Source organism: Pleurodeles waltl, chromosome 12 (assembly GCF_031143425.1).
Source record: "Pleurodeles waltl isolate 20211129_DDA chromosome 12, aPleWal1.hap1.20221129, whole genome shotgun sequence".
Lineage (NCBI taxonomy): Eukaryota > Metazoa > Chordata > Amphibia > Caudata > Salamandridae > Pleurodeles > Pleurodeles waltl.
In genome coordinates, this window is record NC_090451.1 from 515,560,781 (window position 1) to 515,586,154 (window position 25,374).

At 44.1% G+C, this 25,374-nt stretch overlaps 1 protein-coding gene across 1 annotated transcript in view; it reads right to left on the minus strand.

Moving 5' to 3' along the window:
* Positions 1–25,374, minus strand: part of CNGB1 (cyclic nucleotide gated channel subunit beta 1) — a 1,925,718-nt gene that overhangs the window by 715,731 nt on the left and 1,184,613 nt on the right. Inside the window, exons 24-26 of the mRNA XM_069217388.1 lie at positions 14,139–14,181; positions 2,706–2,856; positions 277–339 (exon numbers count right to left, since the gene is read on the minus strand). Of these exons, the coding sequence (XP_069073489.1) occupies positions 277–339; positions 2,706–2,856; positions 14,139–14,181 (257 nt within the window). The remainder of the gene's footprint in view (positions 1–276; positions 340–2,705; positions 2,857–14,138; positions 14,182–25,374) is intronic.

Here is a 25,374-nt window from a genome sequence, read left to right on the forward strand (position 1 = left end):
AACAGTTGTTGATATTTATAATCTTTTTGACTAGTGCAGCATGACGACATAAATCCGTGCAAGAAGCTGAAACAGACCAAAGTCAGCATGTTTTGTCAGTGTGAATACGGACTAAAACTACGAAAGATAGAAATGGCGAAAACAATACGCGAATAAAGTGGATTGAGAGCTAAAATTATGAGGGCCTTTTGGTGCAGTTTTTGGCACTGACTTACGTAGAAGGTTGTTACCATTTAATAGATGGTCACAATCCATATAACTGTGCATTTAACTCACCCCTCTTCTGCCTGTAAATCCGATGCATCATCAAAGCTGTCTTCCTGTGTGAAACCCATGCTCCTACAGGATCAAAAACAGATGCTATTAGGGACAAGACTGTAGGCTATGGAAACCAAGATTGGCCTCTTCACCGACCAGAAAAACATCATGCACAACCATAGTGCACATATAAGCACATGAGCAGACACAAGCTCAAATGACATGGGGGGGAGGGGGCCAATATACAGGCAGACGCACATTCAAAATGGCTGAAAAGGCACATTCCAACGTAGGGGCTGGTGTATATCACAATAATGGGCAGATGCACGTTGAAACACATCTGCATTTGCACACTCCAACACATAGGAAAGTAGGTGTACACTCAAACGCACATACAACCTTGCAAAGACAAGCACTAAGGCCCATATTTATACTTTTTGACGCTAAACTGCGCTAACGCAGTTTAGCGTCAAAAAGTTTTGCGCCGGCTAACGCCATTCTGAAGCACCATGCGGGCGCCGTATTTATTGAATGGCGTTAGCCGGCGCAAGCAGACCGGCGCTGCCTGGTGTGCGCGAGAAAAACCACGTACACCAGGCAGCGCCGGCGTAGGGGGAAAATGGCGCATGGGCGTCTTAAAATGGGGCAAGTCAGGTTACGTCGAAAAAATCGTCGTAACCCGACTTGCGCCATTTTTTTTCTACGCCCATCCCCCATCAACATGACTCCTATCATTGTAAAGATAGGAGTCATGCCCCCTTGCCCAATGGCCATGCCCAGGGGACTTCTGTCCCCTGGGCATGGTCATTGGGCATAGTGGCATGTAGGGGGGCACAAATCAGGCCCCCCTATGCCAAAAAAAATTATTATAAAAAAATACTTACCTGAACTTACCTGAATGTCCCTGGGGTGGGTCCCTCCAGCCTTGGGTGTCCTCCTGGGGTGGGCAAGGGTGGCAGGGGGGGTCCCTGGGGGCAGGGGAGGGCACTCTGGGCTCATTTTGAGCCCACTTGTCCCTTAACGCCATGCCTGACCCAGGCATTAAAAAGCGGCGCAAATGCGCCGTTTTTAGCCACGCCCACTCCCGGGCGTCTCTTTTGCCCGGGAGTATAAATACCACGTAAAGGCCTGGGAGTCATTTTTTAGACGGGAACGCCTCCCTTGCATATCATTAACGCAAGGAAGGGGTTCACGCTAAAAAATGACGCACATTCCGGGAACTTTGGCGCTATACGCCTCTAACGCCATAGTATAAATATGGCGTTAGTTGGCGTTAGTTTAGCGTCGAATTTGCGTCGAAAAAAACGACGCAAATTCGGCGCAAACGGAGTATAAATACGGCCCTAAGTTTTAAAAATCTGCATATTTATTAAAGTGGCCGACGCCCCTGTTCGCAGTAGTCATAAGGGCCCATGACACCCGCCTTTGAAGGGGAGTCATAAGGCAAAAACATTCAAATTATAATACACTATAAAAAAATAAATGTTACAGATTATTGTCAGCAAATTAATGTGACTGCAATATAATTTTAATAACTTTATAATTATTCATGGTGGCGCCAGTGTCTTTCTATTTGCAAGCTGCAGCAAAATCATCCACATAGCTGCACACTCAAGCATCATCTCCTGCATATCTGTACAGAGGGCTACCATGTCCTGTGTGTCCTTGCAAAATGAAGCCATCTCCCGCTCGAGGATCAATGTTTAGCAGAGAATCATCTCATGAGCATATTTATGTAGCACCATCAACAACATATCTTCACATAGAACCATCTCCTCCTGCATATTTATGTGTGTGTGTATATTCCCACTAAACCATGTTTGAATGCATATTTCTACATATGTGTGCGTTCTACAACAAATGTACGTATAACACCTCCCTCTTCTGTGCGTATTCACAAAGCACCATCACTGTTTGTATAGACACATGTATCACTGCCATTTACAACATACTGGTGGATAACACTACCTTTTGTAAATTTGGATACTGCCCAAACATGTTCTACATATCCATACATATTATCATACCTTCTTCTGGATATCCATACACAGTTCACCACAACTCCTGAACGTTTCCAAGGAGCACCACAATTTCCTTCATATCTGTGCCTATAGCAAGACCTTCTCCTGCATATTCACAGGTAGCAACTCAATAAAGACAGGAGATCACTTGCTTACAGTCCCGAAAATGCCTGCCATAATAATCTTTTTTCATTATGTTCAGATTTAAAGAATATGATCAGAGAGGGAGGAAAGAGAAGAGAGAGCACAATGGAAAGATAGAGCTAATAGCAGAGACATGAAGAGGAATGAATGATCAGAAGACAGAATAAGAAGCACCAGAGGGAAGTGATCAGAGATGAAATAGCCACCAGAAGGGGGCCTTTGTTCGCCCCTTGCCCCCTTCTCTTGACCAATGCACACTGACACCCTTAATACACTTATTACCTCTTTGAAAGGGATGATGGGCCTGGTACTGTGAGGGTTCGAAAGGGAGAGGGCTGTGGCTGGAGATCACTTGGCTTCCCACTGTCAGCAACACCACTCGCAGAGTCCACATCTTCCACATTGACGGCCGGGTGGCAGCTTCCAAGGGGCTCTTAGGGAAAGGTAACATAGTTAGTTGATATTTCTAGAGGATCACCTTCCTATGATAAGAAGCGAGCCAGTGCCAGAAAACAACAACAACACCAAGGAGGAATCTGAGACAATCATGTCCTAGATTTGAGGGTTCCCTCAAGAAGTTCCTGGGCTCACAATGAAACCAGGTGGGACCCAGGTTTTATAAGTTTCAGTATTCAGTTCTGTGATATTCAATAACGTGATCGAGATGCAGCACTAAAACTCCACTTAAAAGATGTTTAACAAATTTTTTCATGACCGCAAGACCATGCTTTCCAAGGCATATAACCAAGAGTTTTGTAAATAAGGCTTTTCGTCAAATATATATATATATATATATATATATAGAAAATAAAGGTTTCCGTGTTGCTCTCAGTTTATGCAGATGTTTAATTTTGAGACTGTGAATGGAAATAAGGTCATAACACTTCCTGATGGATGGCAATGTATTCATCTGTCCACTGGTAGTCGAGTGCCTCTAGTAGCGTAGGCTATTCACAGCCTTCCTGCTCCAAACATGAATAACTGTGACCTACACTGTATTTAAAATTATTATGGTCCACTCTGATTCTGCCAGTTAATGTGACTTGCACCTATGCAAATTACTGGGGACACTGTGGGCAATTTGTTAATGAGTTAGAAAGGAGGGATCTAGAAATTATTAGACACCATGTTTTATCTCTGCGAGAAAGGATACTGTCTCCATTGTACATTTCTCAAGTAGAAAAGCAGAAGAGTGGAAGCAGCTTCATGAGAAAGAAACCACTTGATATCAAATGCTGGAGTACCATGGGGCCCAGAGGTCATCATGGGCATGTATGTCCAGTTATCGTTATGATAATTTCCTGCTTTTATCACTGACTGATGGCAAAGCTGATTTTAAGATATCAAAGTTAGAATGTTGTGTTGAGGATGTTATAGAAATATGGGAAATTCAAGCCCCTCTCAGAGGGTCTGATTTGATGTAAAAGAGAATTGAGTTCAAGGGATAAAACAAATCTAACTCAGGAATAGGGTTAAGTGCCTATATTTAAGGCATTAGTTACAATTATATTTGTAAGGCCACACAAAGGAGATCTAACCCACTCCCATCAAATTTCATAGGATAATACAAAGCACTTCCAAAACACATCACAATACAGAGCAGCACAACAGCTAGTAGACATTCTGCACTACCTAGAGACCCAGAGGTAGACAACTCCTCGCTCTGGAACCCAGGATTCAGCACCCCGATCTTTGCTCTCTTAGGTTTAGGGGGAGAAAGGAGGTTTGAGGAGGAGGTGCCTGCATTGGCTTTGTAGCTGGGAACATTAGGAAGCTGCTCAGTGGTGACTGAGGGGGCAAGCGGGATTTTCTGGCGGTCCGGCGGCTTGCGATGCACCAGGCGAGCTAATTCAACATCCTTGGTTTGCTTGGGCATGCTGGTGGGAGGTTAGGAGCAGGAAGCAAAGCACAGCAGGGTAGGACATCTGCAACTGTAATGAGAAACACAATAATCAAGATGCAGTGCATTTCAGGAAGTGCATGACCACAATTAAGGGCACATCTCCGAGCAGAGGCAAGACATAAACACTCTTCCATAATCCTTGACTTGCACTACAGCCATCTGCTCAATTCACTAGCAACATCTATTTGTTTCTGATTTAAATACAGTAGCACACATACCTCGTTCATCTGCCCCAAGTATCCCCACGTCATCCCATCTATTGTACCCCTGGCATTGGCTTCTGAAAGGTCTCTACCTATGTCCACTCTCATAGTAATTCAACACTGACTTCAACACTGTAGAGAAAAAACTGTTCTCTTTGCCCAATCCTGTATCCCTAGTAAATACCAACAAGCATTCTAGAATGTTTGCCTGATGATGACATTTGGGATTGTGAAATCTATTTTGACATTAGTTCAGGATGGCCCAGTTAAAGTAAAGAAATTAAGCGTCAGTTAGCAAGTTTAAGAATAGATCTGTGGCTCCAGAGTTGGATGTGATTTGTTAAACAGAGGACAATATGGATGTCAGTTAGCATAAGGGTATCTCTAGCTACCCTTGACTTCACAACTGCAATCCTTGGCACTGCACTTGCTTCCCCTTGGTGTAAGAGATCACAAGAGTTGGGGAAAGAACAGAAAGTAAACAGGACTCCATTAGTCAAAAGCAAGGATTTGGGTGAAGGATATTTAAAGAGAAGGTTGAAATGGCAGTCTTTAAGGAAAATACATTTTCCAAGTATCTTGTGGGTAATATCAAGAAGCAAAATTGCTTGATAATTGGTTGAGGAACTGGCCAAATATTTTTTGGGGGTTTTATATGGTGCCACCTCGACTCGAAGATATTGGAGCTCTATACATGAGCACCAGTTACGTTACACAAGGACACAATAATTTTGGTAGGCTCGGGGAGATTAAGGGCATCATTATGACGCTGGCGGACTTGAGACTGCCAGCCTTGCGGTGGCGGTCGGACCTCCGCTCTCTTGATGGTCCGACCGCCACATTAGTACCCTAGCGGTTGGACCGTCAGGGGACTGCCATCCCCAGCAGAAACAAGGTTCCCGACAGCCAGCAGCAGTTGGACTTGTGGTCAGCCACGACGGTGCTGAATTCAGCACCACTGTGCTGATCACGAGTTCCCTTTGTGCCAGCCTTTCCATGGTGGTTTAACTGCCATGAAAAGGTTGGCGGAAAGGAAATGATGAGGGCCCCCCTGCCCACCACCAATGGAATGGGCACTGCCTGCTTTGCAGACAGTGTGCATTTTGAGGGTGCTACGGTATTGTCATCAGTCCCCTAAGAGAGCCGAGTCCAATACTGTAGCCCTGATCCTGGAGGGCTGATCGACAGAAATATCAAAATACGATGCTCCAGCACGACAGCCCAGTGGGAACATCGTAATACGACTGGGGGTGAGGCTGCTGGGTTGATGGTGGTCTCATCCATGTGAATATGGCAGTCGGCTTGTTCGACCACCAAACTCGTAATCAGGCCCAAATTGATTTGCTCAGAATCACAGGATGTTGAGCTGACGTTGAGACTCAAACCTAGTTCCCCAGCTCCAAAGTGGCAGCTCTGGCCGTTACGCTATAACCTCTCCCTAAAACACATTTGTGTGCCTCTAATTTGTCTTGATCCTAGTCTCAGAGGTGAGATCCTGAAGGACTTGCTGTCACTGAGATGAAGCTCCTTATCATTTATGAGTAACACTGAATATTTAGCTCACATAATGTATAATTGTCACACACTAAATGAGGAGCACAAGTATTGATATGATGTGGTTCCCCTCATGTTCCGTGGCCAGGTCCCCACTGTATCAGCCCTTTGGGTAAATTCATTAGGGGTGTCATAAGTCAACTGAAAAATCTGATTCAGGTAGACCATTTTTGCGGTGCACTGGGAAGTTAACAAATGCTCGGGATAGCTGTTTATATAGAGTATTCTAAACAACGTTTTAAATCATGGTAAGATGGTACTATCCCAATAGAGCTTTTTGATGGCACAGCTGGATTCATTTTAAACTAACTTGACAGTTTTATTCTGCTAAATCCATTCATTGTGTGTTCCAAACATATTTTAACCTAAATACTCTTTTCTAAGCAATAAATTGAATGAGACTATGAAATTCTATTACTGTCTGTTTTTTCTACTCTTTGTCTTCAAACATCTCTTCAGCAGCCTAAGAGTGTGACCAGGGGTCTATCCTGTGATGTAATTAGGGATTGAATGATAAATGATGTCACTGTCACTTGCCTTGGAATTTTGTTGAGTTGACAGCCTTGAATCCTATCTATTGAAGTCACTAAATGTCTGGGTGGGGAGTATTTGTACCTTTTTCCCTGGACTCCCAACTTAAACAGTGTAGCATACACATTTCTTCTTACTCTGCTCACAGTCTCAACATAGATTCCTGTTACATTCTCCATATTCTGGTATTTTTAAAGAACAATTTACTTACCTTCGGTAACGCTTTTTCTGGTGGATACACTGACTACCTGTGGATTCCTCACCTTATGAATTCGATCCTTGCGCCAGCATCCGACGGAAAGTCTTCTGCCTAGCTGTCTACGTCGACGAGGATGTCATAATGGCACGGCTCCGCGTGACTCCGTCTGACGTCAACGTGCCAATAAGAGGTCCTCGTCGGCATACTAACGTCAGTTTACCACATTTTTTCGTGCTCTTAAAGCAAATAGGAGTAAACCATGAAAATTGATAAATAATATAGAAAGATATACGCACACAAAAACCTTGACTATTTAAACTATCCATTCTTATTTAAAGTTGAAATACATGAATATACAAAAATATATAAAGAAATATCACTATATACATATAAATATATAAGCGCATTCATATACATACAAATATATATATATATAAAAATATAAGAATAAATATTAATCTAAATACTGCAAGATAAGAGTGTAACCAGGCAGGCAACGGGGAGGCGGGAGGGACCGTGAGGAATCCACAGGTAGTCAGTGTATCCACCAGAAAAAGCGTTACCGAAGGTAAGTAACTTGTTCTTCTGATGGATACAACTACCTGTGGATTCCTCACCTTATGAATAGAGTCCCAAGCAGTACCGCACTCGGTGGTGGGTGCCCGCCTGATTACACCAAGAAATCTTGCAATACTGAGTGAGCAAAGTGACCGTCCCTCCTCATTTCAGAGTCTAAACAGTAATGTTTTACGAAAGTATGGAGGGACGCCCAAGTTGCCGCTTTACATATATCTATCAATGGAACTCCCCTCGCCAAAGCCGAGGATGCAGATTTAGCCCTAGTAGAGTGGGCCCTGATACCTTCAGGAGGGACCTTTTTTGCCAAAGAGTAACAGATCTTGATACACAAGATGACCCACCTGGAGAGTGTCCTTTTCTGTACAGCTCTGCCCTTTTGCTGACCAGTATATCCAACAAACAGTTGCTCATCCAAACGAAAGTCTTTAGTTCTTTCGAGATAAAAACTCAGGGCTCTCTTAGGGTCCAACCTATGGAGTCTCTCTTCTTCTTTAGACGGTTGGGGAGGAGGGTAAAAAGCAGGAAGAGTGATATTCTGCCCTATATGAAAAGGGGTGACAACTTTTGGTAGAAAAGCAGCCCTGGTTTTTAGAACCACTTTATCAGGGAAGAACATAGTGAAAGGGGGCTTAACGGAAAGTGCCTAAAGCTCTCCAATCCTCCTGGCAGAAGTAATTGCGATCAAGAAAACAGTCTTGAAGGCTAAATATCTCAATGGACATGAATGCATGGGCTCGAAAGGCGAACCCATTAAGAATGTTAAAACAAGATTTAAGTCCCACTGAGGCATGTGAAAAGGAGTAGGAGGAAAGCTATTCACCAAACCCTTAAGGAACCTATGTACAATGGGAGACTTGAATTAAGACGGCTGATCCGGAAGGCAAAGAAACGCCGACAGAGCTGCCAAATAACCCTTAACTGTAGCTATAGCACAGCCTCTCTTCGCCAAACTGAGAACAAACAAAAGTACATCTGAAAGATGGGCCTTTAAAGGATCTTTTCGGTTCTCTCCACACCACAGCACAAATTGTGCCCACCTTCCGGCATAAATAGATTTAGTGGAGTGTCGCCTGGACGATAGTATAACATCCACTATATCCGGTGGGAGAGAAAAAGAACTCAGGTTGCCCCGTTCAATCTCCAGGCATGAAGGTGCAGGCTCTGGAGGTGGGGGTGTAAAACCTGCCCCTGTGATTGAGAGAGGAGATCTGCCCTGAGCGGGAGACGGAGCGGAGGGCACTGAGAGAGTTGAAGTAGGTCTGTATACCATACCCTTTTCAGCCAGTCCGGTGCCACCAATATGATTTGGGCCCGGTCCTGACGAACCTTCCTCAAAACCCGAGGAATCAAGGGTATGGGGGGAAACGCTTAAAGCAACTGGCCACTCCAGGACATCTGAAACGCGTCCCCCAACGCCCCTTGCATCGGAAACTGGAGGCTGCCGAATAACGGGCAATGCGCGTTCTCCCGAGTGGCAAATAAATCCACCTGAGGAGTACCCCACATCCCGAAGATGTGGAGGACTAGATCCGGATGGAGACGCCACTCGTGATCTAATGAGAAGTGCCGGCTGAGAACATCCGCACGTACATTCAACACTCCGGCCAAATGATTTTCCATCAAGCAAATCTGATGGTCCTGAGCCCAGGACCAGAGTCGTAGGGCTTCTCGGCAAAGCAGAAACGACCCCACTCCTCCCTGCTTGTTTATATACCACATTGCGGTAGTGTTGTCCGTCAGGATCTGAACTGACTGACCGCGAAGGGAAGTGAGGAAGGCCTTGAGCACCAAACGTACAGCCCGCAATTCCAACAGATTGATATGCAACATCTGCTCCGCTGGAGACCAACGGCCCTTGACCTCCAGGTCCCCCAGATGAGCTCCCCACCCTAGAGTGAAAGCATCCGATATCACTGTGGCCACTGGAGGGGGCAGTGAAAACGGTTTTCCTTGGGAAAGGTTGCCGTCCTCTGCCCACCACAGGAGATCCGCTACAGCGTCCCTGGAGATCTTTATTGAATCCCTGAGATCCCCCTTGTGCTGGAACAACTGTCTGCGGAGGCACCACTGAAGAGCCCTCATATGCCAGCGAGGATGAGTGACCAACAGAATGCAAGAAGCAAACAGACCTAGCAGGCGTAAGACTTTGAGGACTGGAACTGCCGCTCCACTTTGAAACAAAGGAATCAGCGCCTGAATGTCCCGTACCCGCTGAAGCGGGGAGTAGGCCCGAAACATTGTCGTGTCCAATACTGCCCCTATGAACAGGAGGCGTTGAGAGGGCTCCAGGTGAGATTTGGGTACGTTCACCGAAAAGCCCAGATCGAAACACAACTGCGTTGTCATTCGCAGATGAGACAACACAATCTCTGGAGACTTGGCTTTGATCAACCAATCGTCTAGGTAGGGAAAAACCGCTACCTCCCTCTTTCTGAGATGTGCTGCAACAACTGCCATCACCTTTGTGAAGACCCGGGGTGCTGAAGTAAGACCAAACGGAAGGACCGCAAACTGGTAACGTTGCGATCCGACCACAAAACGGAGATACCTCCTGTGCGACTTGATTATGGGAACATGAAAGTACGTGTCCTGTAAGTCGACAGACACCATCCAGTCTCCTTCGTTCAACGCCAACAGCACCTGCGCTAGGGTCAGCATTTAGAATTTTTCCTGCTTGAGGAACAAATTCAAAATCCTCAAGTCTAGGATCGGCCTTAGACGACCGTCCACTTTGGGAATCAGGAAATATCTTGAATAACACCCCTGACCCCTTTCCTGCAATGGTACCAACTCTATAGCACCCTTTAACAACATGGCTACAACCTCCTGTTGCAACAACAGAAGATGGTCTTCTGAACAAAAGGAGGGACGGGGAGGGAAGGGAGGAGGAAACTCCTGAAAGGGGAGAGCTTAGCCCTTTTCCACAATTCCTAGCACCCACGAGTCTGTTGTAATGGACCTCCATTGCTGTAGAAAAAGACTCAATCTTCCCCCTACAGGAGAAGTATGACTGATAAAGTGGGGAAAACTAGGGCTGCTTCTGCTGTTGTCCACCAGAGGAGGATGAAGAAGAAGAGAGCTGCTGGGCTGGACCTCTAGCCCTACCCCTACCTCGCCCTCTGAAAGCACGATAGGGCGGGTTGGCAGGTTGTTGGGCATAAGATTGAGACCTACGAAAGGCAGAACCTCTAGCAAACCCTCAAAACCTACGAAAAGGTCTGTACAATGTAGCAGAAGGGGTCTGCAAACCCAGGGACTTAGCTGTAGGCCGACAGTCCTTAAACCGTTCAAGGGCAGAGTCTGCCTTGTCCCCAAACAGCTTTTCCCCATCAAATGGAAGGTCCATTAAAGTGGATTGTACATCTGACGAGAATCCGAAGATCTTAGCCAGGCATGCCTTCTCGTAGCCACCAATGTTCCCATGGCCCTGGCAATAGAATCCGTGGTATCCAAGCCAGATTGAATAATCTGCTGTGCAGCAGCTTGCGCATCCAAGAAAAGGGACCCAAAAGATTTTTGCACTTCCTGTGGCAGATCTTTTGCCATCTCCTTAGCAGAGTCCATTAGGGCATGGATGTATCTGCCTAGCACACAGGTGGAATTGGTAGCTTTTAGGGCCATGCTGCAAGAGGAGAACATTTTCTTCGAGGATTGCTCCATCCTTTTGGATTCTCTGTCTGTCGGAACACCAGGGAATGTACCGGGGGCAGACTTTGCAGAACATGATGCCTGAACCACCAAACTCTCTGGAGTCGGGTGACGAGATAGAAAAAACGGATCTCATGGGGCACTTCTATGCCTTCTCGCCACTGCCCTATTCACAGCAGGAGATATAACCGGCTTCTTCCATAGGTCTATAATAGGCTCAGTCAAAGCCTCATTAAAAGGCAACAAAGGGTCAGCACTGGAGGAAGATGGATGAAGAACCTCTGTGAGCAGGTTAGTCTTAACTTCTGCCGTGGACAAAGGCAAATCCAGGTAATCAGCTGCCTTCCTCACCACAGCATGGAAGGAGGCGGCCTCCTCAGTATACTCCCCCGGAGAAGCAATGTCCCACTCCGGGGAAGTATCCAAACCACTTGCAGTGGCAAGTCCCTGGAAATCATCAGAAGGCTCTATCTCACCTTCCTCAAGCCTTCTGTATTCCTCTTCCTCCAGAAGCCTCAACGCTTTCCTTCGAGATCTTAAATGCGTCTCCAGAGCCGGAATCGACAAGGACTCCATCGACGCCGATGATCTCAGACCCCGAACCAGTTCAGGAAGGCTCCCAGTTTCAACCGGCGCCGGAGCCGGCCCGAAGTCGGCAGATGACCTCCTCGAAGCCGAATGAACAGAAGGAGATGGAGCCGGTCTGGATGAGGCCATCAATGATGCCGGATGGCGCGGAGAAGGAGTCGGATAAGAAGCCGACGGATCCACAGTCCCAGGCGAAGGACTCCTGCCAGGGGAAACCCCCGGCGCCGGGCCACCAGGCTCTGTAGGGCAGAAGGGCATGAATGGAGCAGCCCTGTACGACGCCAGCGAGCCCAAATTGAATGCCAATGGCCCCGTGGGACCCGCCGGTGCACCAGCAGGGGCCATGGATTGAAAAACAGCATACATCGCATTCAAAAAGGCGGCCGGATCCGTCCCTGGAGTCGGGAAAGCCGGGTACTGCTGTGTAGATGTCTGGGGAACATCAGGATCCCTCGGCGCCGGCGAAAAAGCGAGGACTACCTTGAGTGACCTCATAGACTGAAGGCACCGGTGACAACCCCGGACTCTCCGGCTGAGGCGTGACCGTAGGACTCATCTCCCACGTCTTCTGGAGCCGTGACGAACGAGATCTCGACCTCGAACGACTCCTCGATCGGCTCCACTCCGAACGGCGCAGAGAGTCATGACGGCGCCGAGAGTCATGATGACGCTGCTTCTTATGTTTTTTGGGAGAAGCATGGGAAGAAACCTTCTTGTGTTCCTTCTTCTTTGCCTTGGACAAGAAGAGCTTCGCTTCGCGTTCCTTCAGAGCTTTCGGATTCATGCTCTGGCACGAAGAACAACCTTCCACATCATGTTCGGAGCTTAAACACCAAATACAGTCCGAATGGGGGTCGGTCACTGACATCCGACCCCCGCATTCCCTACACGGCTTAAACCCAGACTTCTTCGGAGGCGACATTGTAACCTCAAGAGATCGCTACAGTTACCAACGGGCCAGGAAGAAAAAAACTTTGGCGTTGAAGCACGGAGAAAAGAAAAACTGACGTTAGTACGCCGACGAGGACCTCTTATTGGCACGTTGACGTTAGACGGAGTCACGCGGAGCCGTGCCATTATGACGTCCTCGTCGACGTAGACAGCTAGGAAGAAGACTTTCCGTCGGATGCTGGCACAAGGATCGAATTCATAAGGTGAGGAATCCACAGGTAGTTATATCCATCAGAAAATACTCTTTACTGGTTACTGGTAACCCCAGGAAGAAAAATTGACAAGAAGTCAATCATAAACACGTCTATTAAAACCAATTCATATGGATTTACAATCCAAGATCCACACTATAATTCGGAAGTATACAATATACAACATGTAATAGTCAGTCCCATAAGGCCACAAGTAGTCATCAGAGATTATGGAAAGTGTGTGAGAGTGCTGGGTTCAATCAGAGGTAGACAGTGAGGAGTTACCAGTCTAATCTCGTGAGGCCTGGTCTGAAGGTCCAGGAAGGCAGACAGTAGTCAGCCTCAAGTATTGAGGTCCTCCCCCAGTTTATCACCAGTTCTGCATTTCCTCAGTCTCACTTCTTCTGCCACCTTATACAGTGGTATTTAATGTGTTCTAGTAGGGGTCCCACTTTCTCCTGGCCCTGGTGTTCAATGAAGTTTAGTATGTGCTCTCTATTCCTGAGCCCTAGCACTGGCTTTCAATGATCTTCTACATATGCCTCCTTTCCATACTGCCAGTCTGACTGTGGCTTCAAGTCTGCTTCCATATGTGACCCTTATGTTCACTTCCTGATGCTTGTTTCCAGTGCTCCCTCGTCAATCAGACTGATGCGGAATCCAATAAGTTACTATCCTCGCTCTTGTAATCAGTGCTCTATAACCTTACTCTGCATGTTTACCATGTCATAGATTTCCCATACTGACTTACAATATATATAAAAACGTGAGGGCCAGGAGAGTTAGTGATATCTTGCCAGAGATGTGAGCTGTTGCAAGAGGAGTGGAGTACAGGGATTGGCAAAGTTATGTCAGCAGATCTGGGTGCTCTTTCAGTTAGGGCCAATCAAACTGTATAAGGCCAACACTTGGCTTGGGTCTCAAAGTGGCAACGGGATCTCAAATTTAGACAGTTTTGGAGTGTTTAGCTTTTAATCAGCTGGTGATTCCAACAGCAGGCAAAGTCCTGAGCTTCTCTGGACCCATGAGAGAGCCTGGTTTCATGAACATAATTGCATGGAGAGGAGGGTTGCATCTGCTGTGAAATGAAAGGCACAGAGCAGCTTGAAGGATAGACAATGTGCAGGAAGAACTTTACATTACTTTGTGAGTGCAATGGCAAGGAGAATAGAGGCTTTGAAAAGGAGCTGCTTCTGTTTTCAACAGTAGAGAAATGTAATGACAGTGATTTAAAATTTTAGGAATGGGGCGAGAGGGAGGGCAAAAAGAGGTGCATTTGAGGTAGCTGTGTGTTTATTCAGGAGAGTAGTTGCAGCAAGATCTGTTGTGTTGACAAGATTATTATGTATGCAAATCATTTGGCAGTACCTTCTCCCTCCGCAGTGAAAGCAGCAGCTGCAATGTCCAAACCCTGCACAAAACAGAAATAAATGTGTTACAAGTTTAGATGCATGATTGTCTTTGAGCAAATTCTCTTGAGCTTCTAGTAAGTAAAAACATTTGTGGTATAGAGTACCTGTGGTGAAGCCACCTTTCAATAGTGAACCTACTGTTGCCACAAAAAATAAAGGTGACTTTATAATGACAGCCATCTGGCTTTCACCCACCACCTTCAACAGTGAATCCTAGGTGTCAAGGAGTACAATCTTCATAGCATAACCTGGACAGGATCTTGAATGATGTGGATCAAGCAGGATGTTGTTTGTCAGAATATTTTGGGGAAAAAATCTCAATATACAATATTTCATAGCTTAAATATCAAATGCCAAATTACTGTGAAGTTAGCAGGATATAAGTATAGATTCACTATTGTTAATTCCACATACACATACCTTTAAGAAATATATTGTCAAGCTACATACGTACAATTAAGTATAGTAAACATACACTTAACTTAATACACTTACCGTCACAATATTTTGGTACTTGATATTAAGGCTATCAATACTGGATAGCCTTAATATTTAGAATATTAATATTTTTTCCACAGTATTTAGGTAGTATACCCAAGTAGGATCTAAGCTGCAAGGTGCACTCCCATCTGTAATACTACACTCTTTTTAAAGTTTATATTTGCATATCTCCCCAAGATTCAGATCACATTTCTTTAGCTGGGGACAACAAGGTTATCAATGATTTTTGGCACTGAAAGTAAAAGCCGGCTTAGATAAAGGAAGAATCAGTAGTTGTAAGTAGCACGCTTAGTTTCACAATCTCCTCTGACACAACAGGCACACATTTAAATGTTTCTGGCTCTGCTATGTAGATGCTATCTTCAGCTCAGGAGCATGCAACACATTTAAGGGTTGATAGTGCGAAGCACTTAGGTCAACAGGCTTAGCTATCATAACCTTTCCACTTTTCAAATTCACTTTATGCTAGAAAAACATTGCAACTTTGTCACATAAAGAACATTTGAGTGGGTGAGGACAAATCTATATAAATTGTCAATCCCATAATGACCATGATGTAAGGACAGTGATGTGATTCCCTTAATGACAATGATGTAAGGCCAGTGATGTGATTTTTCTTGTATTGCACTTGAATAAAACTGTCATGTGATAGTCATTCTAAATGTACTTTTTTAAATACAAGTGAATAACCACTTTGTATATATAATTATGTGATGTTTTCTGCTCTTTTTTCATTATGAGATATTGGAATAGTGATATTTTTGGATTATAGTTTGTTATGACAGGATAGATTGCACTCAATGATTATTGTTTCTCAGCTTTGTTTTAATTATTGTATTTATGTATGTGCGATATTGTTTTGGTATCAGGCTCACTACATGGTATAGGGTTTTGTAGTATGTGTGAACTGATTGTTATAGATGTATTTTATGTATTGTGTTGTATTGAAACCCTGAAGAAGTTCACTTTTGCGAACGAAACTCAGTTGGCTGAGGGTGAAACAATTCAGATATGAACAGAGAGAAAATAAAAGTTATTTTGAATATGAAATGAAGAAAAAAACTTGAATAATTTCATTGGGCTGTTTTTTTTTCATTAATTCGGTGCTCCGCTATATTTATGAATTTATTTTATCCGCATGGCAGAGGTATCTAGAAGTGGTTGGTACTATTAAAGTGAGCCCCACATATAATACTAGTGGCAGGGGATGGTGTGAGCTGTTCTACCAGTCTATTTTTGTAGCTGTTTTGGATTTTTGTAAATGTATATGTGGTGCTCGTACATCACAGATGTACCCCTAGTAGAGGACTTCAAAGATAGCAGTAATGAGAAGTTTCAGAAAGGTAATTGACCAAGCAAAAAATCATCTTAAGTAACCATAATTACAGCGTAAAAAAATCCAACATCAAATGCAAATGTGAGGAATTCTCCAACTTCTTTACAGAAAAGATCAAGAAGATCAAACAATCCATAACAGTCAGGTTTAGTGAGCTAGCACATTAATCTTTAAAAACTAACTTGCCATAATCTACTTTCAGAGCGATATTGCAGGAAGCACTAACTAAAATGATTGGTAAGACTAAGCAATTCTCACATGACATGATCCCATCCCTCATGCCACTCTCAAGTTGAGCCACTCCTAAAAACAGAAGGAGCAGGCCCAGACAATCTCATCAAAAACTGTCCCTTAGCTAATCTACTGTTCCTCACCAAGGTCCTCAAAGCTGAGTGAAAAAACACCTCAAGCTTTTTCTAGAGAAGAACAAACTTCCGGATTACCTTTAATCTGGATCCAGAAAAGGATGAAGCACAGAGAGAGCAATGCTAAAATTAGTGGATGATGCCATGCATTGCCTCAACAAAGGATACTCACGTCTTCTCTTACTACTAGACCGTTCGGCTCCCTTCAACACTGTGAACCAAAACACAATCTAGAGTACTCTTAGAGCCAGACTAGGTATTAGTGACACTGGGCCTGATTTATATGTTGGGGGAAAGGGTACTCAATTGCAACAGCGACGGAGTACCCTTTTGACCAACATAATGGCCTGCAGATGTAGGGGCGGTCGAAAGATGACCCCTATGTCTGCCCACATTATTTGGATGGGCGGTCATTCAGGTCAGTTTTCACTGCCTATCACTGCCAGGAAAACCCTAGCAGTAAGGCAGTGAAAACTGCAAACTGCCACCTTCGCCATGGAAGAAAACTCCGATGGCAAAGGGAATGTTGTTTTCTTAAAAGAAATTTCAAATTCAAAATCCCACTTAGTGGGTTTGTTTTAAGAAAATAAAAAAAAAGCTTGAAAGGTTGGCAGAGTCGTCCATGAAACTTTTAATGCAATGATGGCAGTTTCTGGACTTGCTGGATAAATCAGCTGGCCAGACAGAATAGCAAAATAAGGCAGGCGGAGTACTCTGTGCATGGTGGTCTTAAAGTACTCTGCCATGCCAATGGATAATACTCCACCTGCCTATATCTAAATTAGGTCCATAGTCCTTAATTTGTTTTCGACACACCTTGATAATGGAAGGCAGTACATCAAATTCAACAGTTCCTTCTCGAGCACACTAATTCTCCCACAAATGTGCCCTCAAGAATCAATTCTCTCACCAAATATTTTCAACATATAAAATTCCTTGCTCATATCCTGAAGCAATTGAACATAAACTAGTACTTCTATGCAGACACCTAAATCTACCAAAAAATCGCGTCTCGAGAAGACACACAAAAACTCCCAGTTGTCTTTGCACCATCTAAAATTCAACCAATCAAAAACTGAATTTCTCCTCATTGTTCCTCCGAATTACAACATCTCTATCCAAAACTGGCCCAAACAAAACCTGCTTCTACTCTGCAATTCTTGGCTAAGCAAAATCACTAGGATTCTCTCTCACCAAGCGTTTGAACCTCCAAGAACACATTAACAACATCACGAATGCAGCCCATCCCTAGCTCAGACTACTAAGAAATTTCCAATAGTTTATTCCAGAGCCAGATTTCACAGATTTGGTCCAGGCACTTGCCCTGTCAAGGATGGACTACAGCATCTCTCTTCTAGTAGGTATTCTGAACTTACAATTAGCCCTCCTTGAAGAAATCCTCGTTTCTGCTGCCTACGGGTTCTCCTGGTCCAGAAAACGTGAGCTTATTTCTCCAGTCTACTCTGTTTAAATTGCTCTACATCGAAGCAAGGATCTCTTACAATGTAGTCTGTATTACCTATAAGGCAGTTTATGAGAACACATCAAACTATCTCTCCAGAAAACGTAGGCCCTCATTATGACCCTGGCGGTCGGTGGAGAAGTGGCGGTAATACCGCCAACAGGCCGGCGGAAAAAAAATGGAATTATGACCATGGTGGTTACCGCCATGGTCATCCGCCACTTCTCCATTCCAACCGCCAGAGCGGAGACGACCGCTGGGCTGGAGACTTCAGTCTCCAACGCGGCGGTCGTCACAAGACCGCCGGCGGTATCATGACCCTGCTGACCGCCATGGATTTCATGGCGGTACCATCAGTGCCAGGGAATTCCTTCCCTGGCAATGATAGGGGTCTCCCCCCACCCTGAGTCCTCCCCCCAAGTCCTCCACCCCCCCCAGCCACCCCCCAAAGTTGGCAGGACGTCCCTCCCCACCCCTACCACCAACATAGGAACACACACCCACCCAACACGCATACAGACACCACCAATCCACATACCCGCACACAAACCAACATACATACCAACACACACAGTCATACATGCACACATACTCACAGACAGACACGCACACATACTCACAGACATACAGACAGACACGCACACATATTCAGACACACAACACCCCCGCATGCATACACGCACTCACAAACCCCCTCTACATACTCACACGCACACCCCCATGCACGCACACAACACCCCCCACCCACCTCCCCTAACGGACGATCAACTTACCTGGTCCATTGATCCTCTGGGAGGGGACAGGATCCATGGGGGCTGCTCCGCCGACAGCACACCGTCACCAGAACACCGCCACCCCGAATCACGGAACGTGATTGGATGGGCGGTGTTCTGATGACGGGGCGGTGGAGGTGGAGCAACCTCCACTTCCCCGCCGACTGCCAGTATGGCTGCTGGCGGTTCTCCGTCCGAAAAAGGACGGAGGGCTGCCAGCAGTCATAATTCGCCGAGCGGAAAACCGTCTGCACTGACGGTCTTCAGCACGGCGGTTCCTCAGCAGTCTTTGAAAAAGACCGCCGAGGTCGTAATGACCCCCTTAGTGTCTCGGGAGTTAAACAACAACTTAGAAACTAAGATAACCGCCTGCTCGAGACCATAGCTGTGGAAAAACTCAAAACAATTAAGCATTCCTTGCCCGGTAGTGCTCTAAGATTATGGAACTCCATCTCACTGGTTATGAGGACATTGCAGCCATACAATGATTTAAAAAAATGTGCTGAAACCACTGCTTTTCAGACACCAACTCTTGATTGACATGAATAACTTGTAACCCTAACCTAGAGATTTAGAATCAGGTTTAATAATAGCCTTGACAATCTTGATTGATATTTGGTTGCAACTCTACCTCTTTAAGGTAGCATCTTGCAGCTCACTACTCCCAGGCCCTCAATATGTCAGAAGATACCCTACCCAACCCTAATTATCCACCTTTGCCTTTATCCCCTGTAGTTATGGATGTTCAATTAATTTCAATGTCCTATGGTAACTCTGCTAACCCTCATTCATTCCCTACCCATTACACGTTACCTATCTTATCATCAACTAGCTCCAAACCTTCTGTCTATTGTAAAGCACTCTGACACGTTTCCAACTAGTTTGCACTATAAAAAAGTTGCAAATAAATACATATACATATATAGGAGCAATAGTAAAAAGGAATAATGAGATGAAAACTGACAGATATTTCGAGAAAAGAGGGAAAACAAACACTACATAAGAAAAGTGTTAAATTAATGGATCTTCAGTGGTTTGTGGAGGGCATGAATCTGTTGCTACTATGCTAGAAAACATCATTTGTGGATTAACTGTGACTTTGAATTCGCTGGAATCAATACTAGGTTCCTACTTCTTATCACTACATGCTTTGCTTGCCTTCTAATATTTTTTTAGAACCCTGTAGTGAATTTCATGGACTGCAGATTTCAAAATAACCTTGTTTTACAGGTCTAAGACCACAGAGCACTCGATAAAGCATACCTAACAGAAATAAGCCTCTGCCAGACTTTTACAGATTTCTTGTCGTTGATTGCCATTGTCTCAGTGACATCCAAGTCTTCACATTATCTATCAGGCTATGGGGGTTATTCTAACTTTGGAGGAGGTGTTAATCCGTCCCAAAAGTGACGGAAAAGTGAGGGATTTACCACCAGCCGTATTACGAGTCCATTATATCCTATGGAACTCGTAATACGGCTGGTGGTATATCCGTCACTTTACCGTCACTTTTGGGACGGATTAACACTCCTCCGAAGTTAGAATAACCCCCTATATTTGTTAACCTCAGTTGATTTATTACAAAACAATTTGGTTAGTATTTTCTCATTGCAGTCCTCTGAGCAAAGGCTGTTGATCCTGTTCAACTGACACCACAAAAGTGGCTTGCCCTCCTTGTTTCTACAGCTTGAAGGTTTGGTCTTGAGGGAGGAGGTCTTCAAAGGTAGTGCTTGTGTTGTCTTTGGACCATGTCTCTGTAAGCCGAGCTATGTGACAGTGATATTCACTCAGGAGGGTGTGGATGTTGTGCGGGTGCCTCAGGGATGAACAGGTGTTTATTAGGTTGTTTCAGGTTAGAACTTGGGGTGGGGCAAGGTGAACTATAGCACTGAGGCCCAGCATAGTCAGAATTTGGCATGAGCTTTGGAAAATAGTAACATTGAGGCAATACAGGTGCATAACCTGGATTTTTGGGGTGCATGGGAAATTTACAGTGTTGGATCTGGTGAGGGTTAGTGGAATTAGCAAGCTATAGGTGCAAGAGCTACTTATGGTAGTGAGGTGCCACAGTGAGTACAGTGAATTCAGCTGCGTTCAATTTCATAATTTTGTTTAGGTTCTGAAAGATGTCTTTCAGGTCCAGCAGGTCCTTTTGTTGATTTGGATTATGCTAGTTTCACACCCATAAAGTTTAATATTCATGGTGAGTTGGCAGAGTTTGTGGCCATTCTGATTTTGTGAGAGCTTATTAAAAAGTAACATAGACTGTAAGGAGTCAAGCTGCAACTACAGGTTGGGTATGAAGAAAAGGTGCCTTTCAGTTTGAAAAACAGGCCATTGATCTAACAATTTAGAGCTACTTTAGTTACTGAAGTACTGGCTTTTCTGTGAATCATGAGATTTTTTGTGAAGGCTTCATTTGTTTGTCAGGATTTGCAAGGAGCTGGGGGTTTGATTCTTGTCCCACTTCTTTCTAATTTCCTTGTAAGTCATTTGGTGAGGCTCAGCTCTATAGAAAATAGAAGGTCCAGCTACAGAGAAAGGAGTGCAAGAACAGAGATGATGTTTAGAGTTCATCAGTATCTTCATCAGTGGTTGCCAATACCCTGTAATTCTCATGCTATTTCCCAGAACTATAAGAAAAAAGAAAATGTGCCTAAAGAAATAAGGAAGACAGAAGTCTTACTTAACACAATCACTGAACTCGAGGTCGTGTCCATGAGTGGTTAGAAATCTCAAGTTCTGATTTACCTCCTACACTTCTTATATCAGCTAAAATTAAACCAACCTCTCACTAGAGATTACCAATGCTCTAAGTCCTTAATTCTTTTCTTAAAAAAGGAGTCCATCAATACACTCTGTTTTAGCACTTCACAGGGACAAAGATTTGGTCATTTGGGAACTTACACAGGTTTAAAAGCCCACACCTGAAAAACCTTTGCAAGTTTGCAGTTGCCTCTTTGAGTAACCGTCTAACATGTCACTGTTTATAATGGCAAATTGTGCATGGAAAATGGGGAAATGCCACTGCATTTTCCCAAGAGAAGACTATTTGTCTTGTTGGGGAAACCCCTTCTTCTACTCCTCACCAATTTTAGGAGTGTTCCCTTCCCCTACAGTAAATCCATTTACAAGTATAAAACCACAGTTTGTGAATTTCAGAAATGGTCGAAAGTGCTGTTGGTAATTTTTGGTTATAATTTAAACATAAACCCATAAATATCTTTGTGACTCAGGCCTGGAGTGTCTATGAGCTCGTAAAGTGTCCCTGTTTGCCATACAATTACTATAATTCTGATTTTGAGCTTTAAAACCATTTAAAATTATTGTATGAATGAAACAACTTGGAAAAAACCGAACTCTCACTGAACTATAAAAATTAGAGAGTGTTTCTATGATCAGCTTGGCAGGCACGCAAATGGAAGGGCTTCTCTAGGGGTAAGCAAAAATCCTGGAATTCTGCTTGTGTGCTATATCGTTTAAGTCTGCCAAGGGTCAAGTCAACAATACAGTAGTATAAGAGACCTGGGGTCAGGGACTATAATTTTAAACAAGAATTTGCAATGCAACCAGCCTTGCGTTTGCTCAAGTTAAAGCTATTCTCGTTTTAAATTCCTAACCGGACTTTTCTAGCCACATAAACTGAAAAGTAAAACAGTTTCACATAAGCGAGCCCACTGCCACCATGAAGCGTGACAGACACACAAAAAGAAACAGAAGTTCGCTCGCAGTGAAACGTATCAGCAAAAGTGCAATTATCCATGCAACCGGCAAAAGTGCAATTAGCCACGTAACCAGCAAAAGTGCAATTAGTCATATAACAGGGTTGATGTGATGCAAATCGCTCGACTACTACCTAGCGAGATCGTGCTGCCTGCAAAATAAAGAGAAAAGGTAGTCCAGAAACCATACGGAAATTATGGAGCCCCGTATGTTTTCAATAGATGCCCGGTGCGCTCGAGGAGTGCTAAACACCTTAAAAGGCATTAAGTATGCATGCCTTTCACTAATGAAATGAAGCAAGTTTTAAAAGGCAAGCCCATGAACCAATCAAACTGATGGGCATGGTTAAAAGCCCATAGAGAGATTACACCAGGGACAGAGTGCTTTGCGCTCGACCCTAAAAGGGAGTATCCAACCATCCCACCAACACTGGCTCATAACCCTTGGGTAATTTCAGTCTACTCTACCTGCACAGCTTTCTCAGCTCAGCCATGCTATAGCTCTCAATTGTGTTGATGTCCAACTCCATCCTGGCAGGCAAGATTCACAGGAACAAAAAATGAGAGGCAGCAATCAAATTTTGAAAAAGGGAAAGTAGGGCCAACCAAAGACAATGTAAAAAGAGGTCACTTGATGCCAAATTATTTATCTGGGATTTCTGAGTAACACAAATTACTTTATGGTACTGCACAAACACAAGTCCTGATCCACACTGCTAAAAACCATTGAGTGAAATTGGATGGTTGGTTGACTGGGTTATGAACCCCAGCTAAGCAACAGCCACCATCTCTTGCAGGGTGAACCACAAAGTCACTAAATTAACCTGTGCTTAATTCTGGGTAGTTTGGCACAAAAAGCAGTCAGGCTAAACTTAGAGGGAATGTTTTAAGTATCTATGCAGTACACAAACAGCAATACAGTGAAAACACAACATAATAAAAATCCCAAACCAATTTAGAAAAATTTAGACAATTTTAGTCCATTTCTTGACAACAAAACCATCAAAATCCAATTAGTATAACAGGAGTTACGAATTTGTAAAGTTTATGGTTCAAAATAAGTCCTCAGTTTTGGAAAATGGACAAGTGGGCATGTTTAGTATCACAACCAAGGGTCCAGAAGTGGGTAAATACCTCTTGGGGGTTCAGGACTCACTCAGGCTGGAGTCAAGGTGCAGGTTCAAGATGATGGGAGTCTGTTATGTCCCTGTGGCTCTGAAGAGGAGGTTGGCAAAATTAGCCCTTGGAGTCACTTCTGGAAGACCTGGTGCATTAGAAAGATGGAGGCTCCACAGCACGGCTGTCCTCTGAAGGTTCAATGCAGGCACCAGGCAGCAAGTCAGTCCTTCCAGGTGCAGCAGCAGTCTGGCAGAATGCACAGCATGTCAAAGCAAGAGGCAGTACTTTGACAGTCCTTCCGCAGGTCCAGTAGGGAACTGAAGAGTGGGACTGACAGCCCTATTTTTTTACGCCGGTGCCTGCTCCTAGAAGGTGGGAGACGTTTCCAGAATGGTTCATTGAAGTTCCAGGAGTTTCCTGTCTCCCCTGCCCTGGCTCCAAACTGGCTGCACAGACAATACAGGGTCGTTAAGCCTATTGTGTTGTGGCAGAGCACAGCCTATTCGGGTGCAAGTGGGGCTTTGCCTAGCTCCGCTCCCCCTCTTCAAATCAGTTAATGGTCCATTCGGGCTCTGCTAATCCCACTATTGTATGACTCTCTGGGAGGAATTCACAGAGCCCTAAATGTCAGTTACACCCTGTCATGTGACCCAAGGCAGGTTGCAGGAACAGAGGGTTAAGGGCAGGACAATGCCAACTTTCTAAAAGTGGTATTTTCAAACTTGCAATGATACATTCGACTTTGCCATTAAAGAGGGTTTAGCATTACAAGTTCATAGGTACCACATATGACATAGCTATCTCCTCTGGTTTAGGAATTACAGCCTATTAAATATACTAAGGAATCCACAATGTCATCCTATGAGAGGGATAGGCCTCACAGTAGTGAAAAAAGAATTTGGGAGTTTTTCACTACTAAGACATACAAAATGTAAAAGTACATGTCCTACATTTTAATTACACAGCACCCTGCCCTACGGGCTACCTAGTGCCTCTCACAGGGGTGACTTACATGTAATAAAAGGGGAGTTTAAGGCTTGGCAAGCAGTTTTAAATGACAACAACGGCATGCCTGGGACAAGAGTTTTTAGGTGCTACTTTAGTGGGTGGCACAATAAGTGTCACTGGTAGCATTTAATTTACAGGTCCTGGATATGTCGTGTATGACTCTAGAAGGGAATTACATGTAAATGAAATATGCTAATCAGGTATATGCCAATCACCCCATGTTTAGGGTAGTGAGCACAAGCACTTTATAAGTGGTTAGCAATGGTAGAGTGCACAGAGTCCTAAGGCCAACATGCAAAAATCCAGAAAAAAGTAGGAGAAGGAAGTTAAAATGTTTGGGTGATCCTATAGAGAGGGCCATTTCCAACAGTACTGTGCTTTAAAAAAGGAATTAAATAAACTAATCTGTAGCTGTACCAAACACTTACAGATATGCATCAGATGCATTTTCCGATGAGCAAAGAGGTTGTTTTAATCTTGTTTTATGAGGACTATTTCGCTTATTATCAGGACCAGATAAACCACCTTTCTACTTCATAATTTGAACATTAAAAATATTTTGAATGATGTGAAACATTTGCCCATTCAGTATTAATGGGTGTTAAAATGACAAAATAACTAAATGATACTGCCAGAGAATGTGCAGTACACATTTCCTTTTTGTATTGCTTAATTTAGTCACCTTACCGTATTATTTGCTACTCCAATGCCTTGTAAATTCAGTGAAGCATTTATCATGTCTTACATTATTAACCTGACTAAAGCCCTTTGAGACCTTCCTGTAAGGACTAAAATAGTTTGACACAGCATGTAGCCTGGGCAAGAAGTGGCACTACATGTGACTGCCATTTGTAACATTTTGTTTGACACAACTGTATTTTTACCACCCCTCACTTCCTTTCATCA